The 12,245-nt window shown below is 40.3% G+C and overlaps 1 protein-coding gene across 2 annotated transcripts in view; it reads left to right on the forward strand.

Moving 5' to 3' along the window:
• LOC148356745 (ankyrin repeat- and BTB/POZ domain-containing protein 3-A-like) overlaps positions 1 to 12,245 on the forward strand; it is a 121,310-nt gene that overhangs the window by 87,630 nt on the left and 21,435 nt on the right. For both annotated transcript variants that reach the window (XM_088348072.1, XM_088348071.1), the window contains exons 3-5: positions 658 to 952; positions 7,836 to 7,988; positions 11,832 to 11,997. In XM_088348072.1, the coding sequence (XP_088204198.1) occupies positions 658 to 952; positions 7,836 to 7,988; positions 11,832 to 11,997 (614 nt within the window). The remainder of the gene's footprint in view (positions 1 to 657; positions 953 to 7,835; positions 7,989 to 11,831; positions 11,998 to 12,245) is intronic.

A 12,245-nucleotide genomic window follows, 5' to 3' on the forward strand; every position in this document is an offset into this window, starting at 1 on the left:
CCCACATAGCACCAGTGCTACTTATACCTCATTTCTCGAATCACATCATTCAAAAAGTGATTGAATAAATGTCCAGTGAATGAATTGTGCAATTTTGAACGATAATGCAGCATCTTATTTGCATATTCTGCGTGGAGGACAATGTGATGAGGGCTTCTGAAAGGGAAAGAACAAGAAATGCTTCTTGGCCAATTTTCTTATTTTTTTTTTTTTTGCTGAGCTAATGAGAACACATTTCCCTTATCCCCAAGACAGAAAACAACAACAAAAATGGCAGCAGAAGAATTAATGAAGCGACACAAAGGAGCTTCATCAAGGGAAGCATTAGCAGTTTGTCTTGTTAAAAATCAGAAATGGTTATTTGCGGACATAAGCCCTTGAAAAAAAACCTAGACCGAAAACCTTCAATTATTCCAAGAAACAGTGTTTGTACGGGTGCTTGAAATCGTTGAAAAGGCTTTAATTTCAATATTGTGTTTTCAAGGATTAAAAAAGGGCTTCAATGTTGAGTGAAGTGGTTGTAAATGCTTAAAATTGCTGCCAGGTATATGTTTACTTAAAAAGGATGCCGACACTGCTCTCTGGTGGCTTACACAAGGTGAGATGGACCCTGACATGTGTTTTGATGGTCTTTGCACATCTGCTTTGTCCTTGTAGGTGATTTGGTGTCACGGGCCATGCACCACCTGCAGCCGCTGCACGTAAAGAACACCAGCAACGGGACATCCCTCCACCACCACCAACAACGTCACCACCACAAGATGGCCGCTGCCACCGCCAGTAGCAGCAGTAGTGGCAGCAGCATCGGCAGTTGCTCGGACCCTGCGGCCTGCGCCGGCGTCCACTGGGTGCCCGAGGCGCTCCACACTTTGTTCTATTTCATGCACTGCCCGCAGATGGAGTGGGAGAACCCAAACGTAGAACCTCCCAAGGTCTCTCTTCACACAGAGAGGTACGACTTCTCAGTATTAAACGTGCATTCAATCCAGGTTTATGTGTTACTTTGAGACTAAACTTGACAAATTTTATTGGATTTTCGAAAAAAGAGTCAAAAAGCAAAAACACACCAGTTTCTCATAGCTCAGGTAAAGTCACGAACTTACTCGGGATCTAATGCAGAAGCTCAGATTAGTATAATAAAACAATATCAAATCAATATGTATTTATAAAACACACACAAAGTGCTGTATAATAACATTTAGTGTACAATAAGGGAAAAAAAATCCCCTGCTTTTTTCCCGCCTAACAATCCAAACCACTATAAACACAAACACACACAGTGCGTAAAATAGAATTTAAAAAAAATACATAGCTATAATAAAATCAAACAATACAATAAATACCATAATCGCAAGGCACAGACTTAACATGTGAGGAAAGGGACCTGAGCGGTGTTCATCCACAATGACAGGGATGGCAGCAGATGGCCGCAGGAAGGCTTTTATTTGTTGAAACCACACCCTATCAGTGCAGAGGTCCCACACATGACGAAACAAAATTATTAATAAATAACTAAAGAACTAAGACGTTGAAATGTGAATGATAACGTAAAATAGATTACAATGAAAGGTCATAAGTAAAATGAATCAAACAAAATTAAAATAATCAATTAAAATTTTAAAAAGTGAGTCTTGAGTCTACTTTTGAAAATATCATTTTGTATTCACAGTACCAGAGAAGAATATTAGGCTATGGAGAAAACAGAGAGTCGTCCTGAAAGATAAATAAACACAAAAATGCACGATGAAAGAAACAACTCTTTGGTGTATCTGACGATGAATCGGAGTTTGAAGGACATGAAATGAAATCATTGTTAATTTTATGGTGGTTTTGTGTTGTAGAGCAAATAAGCCCAGCACAAAAATGACTTCCACATTCTTTGTTGTAAATAACTCACTTTTGAATGCATGGAACGACTGCGTCCCCTTTTGGACAGTTCCCGGAAGTACCAATTCACCATGTACCATAATGAAATCTGATAACATGAAGTTTTGAATATAATTAAAACAACCAAGGGAATGTATTAATAAAATAAAGTTCTCACCGTACATAATTAGGTCGATTGGAGGGGCATTCTCAAGTACAGAACGTTACGCAGATTTCTCACTTCTTTGGCTATCTAACAAGTTTAGCAACTTCAAACACCGTCATCAGATCCTGGTGGTATCAGATACATAGTTCCACGCCCATAGAGGCATGATCTGGTCAAGCATCCCTGGTCCATATAAAAAGAGTAGCTGATCGATAGCTCGTCCTCTTTTCTCCTGCTTGTCTGGCTTGTTTGTCTCACACGATGGCTGCACCAAGCAGCCATCGTGTGGGCCTGCACTGCGGCCTTGAGTTCAGCACGTGAGCCATACGTTGCAACCATTTGGCACACGAAACCAAATTTCTCTACAACAAGTAAGGTGACAGCTATAGATTTAACTAAATGTTTGCTGGTTCTTGAGAATGAGAATTTTTTTTCTGTACAAGGGAATCTCCCCAAATCGACTAGGATTATCGCGGAAACTTTCTTTTTGTGCTCGTAACTTCCAGACTTTCAGCGGTCGAAAACTCCCGTAATCTCCGGGACCCCCCTTTTTCTATCATTGATTTTCTGTGTTAATAAATTGTGTTCTATTTCAATCAGCCTGGTTCATTGAATCCATTTTCTATGGATTAGAAATTCATATCAGAACTCAAAGAACTCAAAGTAATAATGTAATTTATTGTGTGTTTTTTTTAATCAGCGTAGGAAATTCTCGCATTCTTTAAAAAAAAAGGATTTATAGTGGAACGCTAGCAACACCTAGAGGCAAATAGGTTAACCGTTTGCAGTAAAAGAATAATTCATTTAAATCCTAACGATTTTCAAAATGAAATCTAGAAACATCCCTACATTGTTTATAGTTGTCAATCAATTATTTGAATCATGGCTGCATGTATTCAACAACGTTTTTTATTTTCAAACAACACTTTATACCGATTTTTTATTTAAAACAAAGGGGTGTGTGTTATGCACAAATAAATACTGTATTTCCTCGACACTCTTCTCACCTTTTCAAGCTCAAATCCATTTAAATGCCTGTTTACTAAATATGAAATGAAATTAAATGATCTGCATTTATATAGCGCTTTTCAAGTCAAGACTTCCCAAAGTGCTTTACAGTGTGCTTCACATTTCCCACTAGCGGCCATGCAGCCATGTAAGGCGCTAACCTGCTTATTGGGAGTATTAGGGGTTCAGTGTCTTACCCAAGGACACTTCGACATGTAACACGAAGGAGCCGGGATTCGAACTGCGATCTCTTAATCCCAAGACGAGCGCTCTACCTCCTGAGCCACAGCCAAATATTGATGTAATTTCTCTGTTGGGGTGCGCAAAGGTATGCACCTACCTCCTTTTGTTTGAGTAATTAATCCACATTTTTTGTAATCCAATAAATTTCATTTCATTTCTCAGATATCACTGTGTTTGTCTGCTAAATTGTATATTTAACCGAAATCGCTGATTTTTAAAGGAAAATCTCAAAAATGATCAGGGGTGCGCAAACTTTCTCAGACAACTGTAGTATAGATCTTAAATATCATATTTTCCATCTCATATTTTGTCTTCTGTTTACGCACCTTTACCGCCACGTGTGCAGTTTTAGTTTCCCAACATCGCATTTTTGTCGGCTCCGAAGAGAAGGAGAATGCTTGGTTACACAGCGTCCAGGCGTAAAATGAATCGGAGATGAGGGGACGAGAAAGGAGCCGATGATGATGGGGAAATTCCAGATGAGGTCTGACCCATTTGCAGATCGACCTCATTTGAACCCGAGTAGTCAAAACCCACAAATAGTGTCAGTAACGCGCGTGTGTTTCTTGTGTACGCATGAGTTGCTGTAATCTGCCCACCCGAGGCTGAGGGTCTGGATGTCTTCCATTGTGGATAATTAACATGAATCCAAATAGTAACACGAACGCACTCGTGTTCTACAGAGTTTGTATGGGTTTTTGAAATCTTTGAAAATGTTTGAATTTTAACGTTGTGTTTTCAAAGCGCTTGAATTTTGGGTGAAGTTCTTCTAAGTACTTGAAATTGTTGCCATGTTTCTCATCGAGTCTGCTTAAAAAGGACGCCGACACTGCTCTCTGGTTACTTTGCTTTGCCATTCCATGTCATATTCTCACGTGATTGACTGCAGCACGCATTAGTTTGTATTGTCCTATGAAGTGAGGACAGGGGTGCACACACTTTTTTAGATGACTGGGGTATATATCTTAAACATTATATTTGCTATCTAATATTTTGTTTCGTGTGTGAGGGCCTTTACCGCCACGTGTGTAGTTTTAGTCTCCTGTCATCACATTTAAATTGGACGTGATTCCCTGACAGGCTACACCTAAACAGAGTTCTATGAAATGTATATTAGTACAACGGCATTTAATATGGGCCCTGCAAAAAAAATTAAGGTAGCATTTTCCAGTTGTAAATGCTCAAGGGAATAACTTGCCTACCTATTACAGACGCTGCCCTACTTACGAACGTGATATGTTTCGGACGATGAATAAGTAAATACATTTTCATAAAATAATATGCTCTATAAAGATAAATAAAGTTAAGTTTAACTTACTTTTGGAAGATAAGCTTCAAGAGTTAGGCGTCTTCCTCCTCTGTGGTAGAAAGTGGCCGAAAAAAAGAGATTCAACCATTTTCTCAACCGCATCAAGCTCTTATTCCACTTTCATTTCAAAAGAAACAGCTCGCCTCTTCTTTACACTTTACACCAACCGTATTTGATGGATGCACAAGATGTTAAACAATGAAAATGTCAGTGTTCTTAGCGCGCTGGAGATACAGTATAGTGGGTTTATACACGAACTAGAAAGATGAAGCTGGATTTCTTCTTAGGGGTGGATGATGGGTGAGTTCTCATAGCATTACATGCAGGGAGCGGTGGAAATAAGCACTGCAGTACTGTCCTGTACTCGGAGAACTGTGATCTATACAAAATCTATCTTACAGCAATGTGCAAGTATTTTTCGACATCCTGAAAAAATGTTTGTCTCTACAGTTTTACGTAACTCGAATGTTAGTAAGTAGGGGAGCATCTGGACTGTCGATTCAAACCAACACCTATACGGAGAGAAATTTGTCTCAAAAACAAATATACTCACGATTTACTCAAGATCTAAAAATCATATGTCTTGATAGATGCACAAGCAGAATAAAACTCGCATATACTGTACATAAATCAATTTTTTGTCCCGGCCCCTATGTAAATTGCAGCTATATTTGTGACTCAACAAGATACATGATGTCACGTCCAGATCAAAGGGTAGACCTAATCGCGTAACGTTTCTCACAAGTTTTTTGAGATCGAAAGAGGAAGGGCAGCTCCCGCGATCCGGTGCTCGCTAGACGCGGGAAGCAAGTCGCTCTCGCAATCGGATTGTGATCCGAATACGGAAGTGGATCTTCCGTTGCGGGAGATGGCAGTGTCAGGGACAGAAAAACAGGTCCATGACCGGGACAGGAGAACAAAAACGTGGTCGGGATCACAAAGGATCGTAGCCGGAGACAAACGGGGAGATCAGGAATGGACAGGTGGAAAAACGGGACAGGCGGGAGTCAGAGTAGAAAAGGCTTGCCTTGTATCAACAAACAGACTGACAACAGGCGGGTGAAAGGACGGGGCTTAAAAAGGGACAGGGAGTCAATCAGATAGCCCGCAGCGGCTGGTGAAATTATTGAGTAATAATGACACATAATTCACACCAGTTGTTTTTTGTACTGGAAATTTAAATTTAAAAAATCTGAAAACTGGCTTTGAAAGTCCTTAAAAAGTCCTTGAATCTGGCCATGAAAAGGTCTACAAAGCCTGGTTTTAACTTGAAAATGCAAGTTGGGCCAACTTTTTTCACTCGTCACTCCAGCAGATGTTCTGAATCTGTCAGTCATTTATTTTCGTTCTTCAAATTTGTTAAAATCTTATTTGCATTTCCTGCGTTTCTGTTCTCAATAGCAGGCTAGCGCAAGAGGCTAACCTTGCTAGATATTTAGCGAGCTTGTATTTGCGTTTACAAGATTTCAAAGAAGTAACGAATCAAAACACTCACTAAACCATGGCAGTTATGTATAATTTAATTCTAAAAATATTTGTCATGATTACCGACGTGAATCACCTGTGCCCGCTCCTTTGGCGCCAACTGCCTGGGACTCTGATTGGCTCCCTGTCCCTATTTAAACCCACTCCGATCCGTACCCTTTTGTCAGTCCGTCTGCGAACCTCAGTTAACACTAGGCTAGCCTTTTTTGACCCTGACTCCAACCTGTTTTTGCTCCCGTCTATCCACCGGCTTTGACCCGTTTTTGATCCTGACCACGTCTACTCTCCTGTCCTGGCTTTCGACCTCTTTTTTCCCGACCACGTCTACTCTCCTTTCCTGGCTTACGACTCGCTTACGACCCTGACCACGTTTTTGCTCTCCTGCCCGGCTACTAACCCGTTTTTCCGTTCCCGACACAGCCATCGCTCACCACGGATCCATTTCCGCGTACGGAGCTACCTGCTTCCCACGTCCAGCAATCCAGATCATGAGCGCAACCCTTTCTTCCAATAAAATTTGTGAGAAACGCAACGCAAGTGGGTCCTGTCTCCGTTCTGGTCCTGACAATATTTGATTAAAATGTTTCGCTATAGTCTTTTTTCTTTAAAACGCCATCCTTTACAAATGTAATGCTTGTTCAATGGACGTTTTAATTAAATCAAGATTTAGAAGTAAAAATGGATGGTGCTGCAATAGAAGTTTTTCGGGGTCATAACAGACAGTAAATTAAGCTGGAAAACACACATCAGACACATACAAACTAAAGTATCTAAAATCACTTCAATAATTAATAAAGCCAAAATTATTTTAAACCATAATGCATTGTATTTATTATATTGTTCTCTCGTTCTGCCGTACTTTACATATTGTGCAGAAGTCTGGGGCAATAATTACAAAAGTTCACTACAGCCCCTTTTTATCCTCCAAAAACGTGCAATTCGAACCATACACAGGGTAGGATATCGGGATCATTCTAATATTTTATTCCTGCAGTCCAAATTATTAAAATTAGATGATTTAGTAACATTTTTCACTGCACAACTGCTATTTAAGGTCAACAAAAACATAGTGCCAGAAAACATCCGTAAATTATTCATTCGGAAAGAGGGAAATTATGACTTAAGGGGCTGTAGTGAATTCATAATTCCAAAGGTGAGAACCACCAGGAAAAGTATGTGCGTGTCTATGTATGGAGTCAAGCTTTGGAACGGATTGCAAGACGAGATCAAACGGTGTCCAACTATTCACTTGTTCAGGTTTAGATACAAAGGAACTTTCCTGGCAGAATACAGAGATGAGGAGGGTGGGGTATGAGTGGTGCGGGAGATTGGGAATAGTGCGTCTAGTTAACTTTGTGTTATTGTTGCTATTCTTAAATCAAAACTGGTATTCTTAATATCATTACATTTGTTGTGATATCATTGGTATATTTGGTGGGGAATATGAAGGGGTAGGGAATACAAGCATTTGCTTCTGACTATCCCTTTTCGAACATATTATGTAATGTTATTTTGTTGTTCAGTTATTGTTTTTGTTCTGTTTTTATTTTAATGTTCGAATAAAGTTTTCATTCATTCATTCAATCGTAGGTTCAATTGAATTAGGACACTCTTGGGCTTCCATATCCTCCTCGCAGGAAGTCGAAATCCATTTCATGAGCATCGATCCACCGTTAGAGATAACTGTAATGAGGGAGTCTATGGAGGGCGATTTATGCTCGTCGCGGCATTGACCTTGCCGTTCTGGACCCTTTTCAGGCCGTTCCTGGTGATGCCGCCGCTGATGGAGTGGATCCGGGTGGCAGTGGCGCACGCCGAGCACCGCCGAAGCCCGGTAGTGGACAGCGACGACGTGCGGCAAGCCGCTCGACTCATGCTACCGGGCGTCGACTGCGAGCCGAGGCAAATCAAGTGAGACTGCACTCCATCACGAGTCACGGACACAACATCGCGAGAATTGTTACAGTCGTGGTCAGGACCGGCCCAAGCCTTTATGGGGCCCTTGGCAAAATTAGATTTGGGGCCCCCTATTACTTGATCATTTTAATCCATACTAGAACTCATTCCATGTTCTACTCCAGGTGTGGGAAACTATTTGGAGTCAGGGGCCGCTTGTGGCATGTTATACTTCTTTTGAAATAGATTAGTTTCATCAAATTGGTTTTGCAACGACCACAATGCGGTCCCTTTTTAAGCACTTCATTTGTTATTTGGTTTTGAAGTATCACTGTTTTGTAGGGTATTTTCTTTGCATTTCTGAAGTTGGACTTTTATTGAAGTTCTGTTTTTTTTGTAGTGTTACTGTAGTTATTTTTGTACGATTTTTGTAGTATTTCTGACGTAATTTTTATGTAATATTTCCATAGACATAATTTTTTAGTATTTCTGTAGTACTTTTGTTGTATTTCGAAAGTTGATTTTGTTGTTGTATATCTTTAGTATTTTTATAGTATTTTTGTATTATTTCATTAGTTTTTTGAGTATAGTATTTTTGTGGTATTACTGTAGTACTAAGTATTTTTTAGTAGTTCCTTTTGTATTTTGTAGTATTTCCATAAAAGAATGTATGTTGTCTATCTGTAGTATTTCTGTATTTTTTTTGTAGTACAGTGTTACTGTAGTATTTTTGTGATATTTCCATAGAATTTGTGTAGTATCACTATAGACGTGATTTGCAGTATATCTGTTCTAAACCTCTTTTAATTGTATTTTTGTAGTATTATTTTATTATTTCTCAAGTATTTTTCTATATTATGGTATTATTTATTCAGTAGAAGTATAAATTATGTATTTCCAAAGCAGTATTCTAGTAGTATTTTTGTAGAAGTTTTGTAGTATTTCAATAGTAGTATTTTTGTCATTTTTCTTTAGTATTTTTTGTAAGATTGCTGTAGTTGTTGTTTTTTAGTATTTTTGGAGAAAATAATTCCGTAGCAGTATTTTTTAATATAGGACTACTGTAGTACTATTTTTGTTGTAATTCTATTCAAGTCAAGTCAAGTCATTTTTATTTGTATAGCCCTAAATCACGAAGAGTCTCAAAGGGCTTCACAGATTGTTACACTATATTAGACAAACTATTTTCAACCGACAAGAGGAGTAGGTTATTCGTATGCAATGGAGTAGAAGTGAGTTTTAAGTTTAGATTTAAACATTTCCACTGAGGTTGCAGATCGAATCTCAGGGGGAAGAGCATTCCACAGCACCGGTGCCCGGATGGAGAACGCTCTCGAACCAGCAGAAGACTTCTTTGCTCTCGGGATCATCAGAAGACCAGCACTCTCAGATCGTAGGCTTCGGACCGGGACATAGTGGCAGATCAGATCTGAAAGATAAGAGGGAGCAAGTCCATGTATGATTTTATACAATACTAAGAGAACTTTGAAGTCACATCTTTGGCTAACTGGGAGCCAATGCAGGTTAGCCATAATCGGTGTTATGTGATCGTACTTTTTTGTCCTAGTTAAAAGCCTCGCTGCGGCATTTTGTACTAGCTGAAGAGACTATTCTATTTCCTTGTTTTTTGGAATGAAAGCAATGCAATTTATGGGGTCCCTGTTTTAAGCACTATATTTGATATTTAGTTTTGTAGTAATTGTGTCGTATTTTTGTTGTATTGCTGAGTGGAAACACAAAGTGACGATGGAGACAATGTTGGCACCAAAAAAGATAAGCCCTCTTTGGGCTCCCCTAGCTCGCTTATGCCTTGGGTCGGCTCTGGTCGTGGTAATGATGACTTTGATGTGGATTGGATTTTAGCTGTCAAAGAAAATGTATTTATTATTATTTTTCGTCTTGTTTTTTTTTAACGATTAATTAATTTAGAACTGCTGCATGGCAGATGAGTGGTTAGCGCATCTGTAACACAGTTCTAAGGTCACAGGATCAAATCCAGCTCCCAGCCTTCCTGTGCGGAGTTTACATGTTCTCCCCATTCTTGCGTGGGTTTCCTGGGCACACTCCGGTTTTCTCCCACATTCTGAAAACATGCATGTCAGGTTAAATGGCCGGTCCAAATTGTCCCTAGGAGTGAATGACCGGGTGAGTTGTCTGTCTCTGTGTGGCCTGCGACTGGCTAGCAACCAGTTCAGGGTGTCCCCTGCCTACTGCCCGAACACAGCTGGGAATGGACTCCCCCATCACCCTGCTGAGGATAAGCTGTGCAGATAATGGATTGACGGATTATTTAGAACTATGTCCTCTTTGTTATTATTCTTCAAAGTTTAGAAAAATAAAATTCTGAACAAGCAAAACAATTTACCTAAAGACATTTTTCTTCTAAAATTGTGTTAAACAATGTTCAAGCAGTCCAAGAGTTGGTCAGGTGGTACCCGTGATCCAGAAGAGTAGACAAAGATTCGTACACTGGACGCTGGAATAGGCTGAGAAAAGACTGCTTGGGACACGGCAAGAAAGGCAACAAACTAGCACAGAGCCAAGAGGGCACAATTCTTAATTAGTGACGAAGGAGAGAGGTGATAAGATGAAAATCATAAGCGTCTGCAGCTGTGGAGAAACAATAATGGTAGAAAGAGAGAGGAATATATAAAGAGGGAACCTACAAACACACAGGAGCCTGTCACGAAGTGGAGCGGGAAACAGGAAAAAAGCACCCATTCGCGTAGACGTACTCACAATTTATTGGGGGAAGGATGAGGAGGGTGCGCACACTCGATCCGGGGATCGATGGTCGCGGAGTGGATTAGAAATCCAAACAAAAGACAAGTTGTCAAAAACAAACAAACGTATCAGACCACAAACAAAACAGGATCAAATGCAGGCAGATTCACAGAACTAGGCATTTAACAGGTTTTAACAGAAGTCTCAGGGAGTTTAACCAGGTTTAACAAGCGTTCCAGCCCCGCACAGTACAAAGGAGCGCGCTTAAGTACTCCAAAAGCAATCACTCCAATGCGTCTCAGCCGGTGTCAAGGGGCAGGGCCAGCTGGGCGCCATGACAACCGTAAAGGACATGACAGAACCAGAGTGCAGGAACATGACAAATAGAGCACAACCAAACTCAGTTTTGACCATGCTCTATTCTTAATATGCAATATTACATGATTGTGTGTGTGTGTTTTTGTGGTCTTAAAGTGGACGTAGAGAATGTTAAAGGGTGAAATGTGAACACATGGATTGTTTATAAAGCCCACGCCCAATTATCAGGTGTGCCTTGTGTGTGTGTGTGTGTGTGTGTGTGTGTGTGTAAAATACAGTAATGGCACACATACGACTATTCATGTCCAGCATGGTCGCCGTGGCGACCGGCTGGCCCCGCCCCCTTGGCACCAGCTGTAGCAGATCTTCTAATTTGCGTGTGTGCTTCTTAAGGGCGGGGTTTTGGGCATTGCCGGTTGTGGGTTCATTGCATTACTTTGCATTATTCTGTTCTGTTTGACTTGAGGAAACCTGTACTTGCCCGTTCTGAGTAAAAGCCTGTTTTGTGAGTATTCCTAGTCTAAGTTCCTGTTTGTCTGTAAGCCTGTTTTTGTTTTTGTCCCCGAGTGTTGGACGACTTTTATTTTCTAAATAAAAGTAACTGGTCGTTACGCGATTGAGTTCACCCTTCCTGCCTCCTGCCTCCGATCTGGTCCGGTCCCGTGACACTACTGCTCCTTTTAGTACAGTGCGTCTTATAGTTGTGAAATTACAGTACTATTGCTTTAACGACTGTTTTTCCTTTTTATATGTAAATATTATATTGCTTTCAATTGTTTTTTTTGTGTGTGTGTGTGTGTGTGTGTGTGTTTACAGAGCGGAGGATTGTTTCTGCGGGGCACGCAAGATGGACGCAGCCACCACGGAGGCCAAGTTTCTGCAGGACTTGGGCTTTCGGATGCTCAACTGCGGACGCACCGACCTCATTAAGCAGACTGTGAGTCTGTTGGGACCCGACGGAATCAACAGCATCAATGAGCAGGTGCAATGATGAAAAAAAAAAAAAACTATTATTGAGAATGAAATGACGTATAATTTTTAAGATTTAGATTTATTGTCATCGTCAAAAAGATCAACAAAACCTCGTTTGGAGCATCTATTCATGAAATAATCAAAATAATATTCAAAATCCACATAATAAATATTCTGATTAAATATCGAAATAACCCTCCATCCATTATTTGCACCGCTTATCCTCAGAAGGGTCACGGGGGTGATGGAGCCCATCCC

This window comes from Urocampus carinirostris, chromosome 11 (assembly GCF_059441175.1).
Source record: "Urocampus carinirostris isolate Australia breed hairy pipefish chromosome 11, RoL_Ucar_1.0, whole genome shotgun sequence".
Taxonomy (NCBI): domain Eukaryota; kingdom Metazoa; phylum Chordata; class Actinopteri; order Syngnathiformes; family Syngnathidae; genus Urocampus; species Urocampus carinirostris.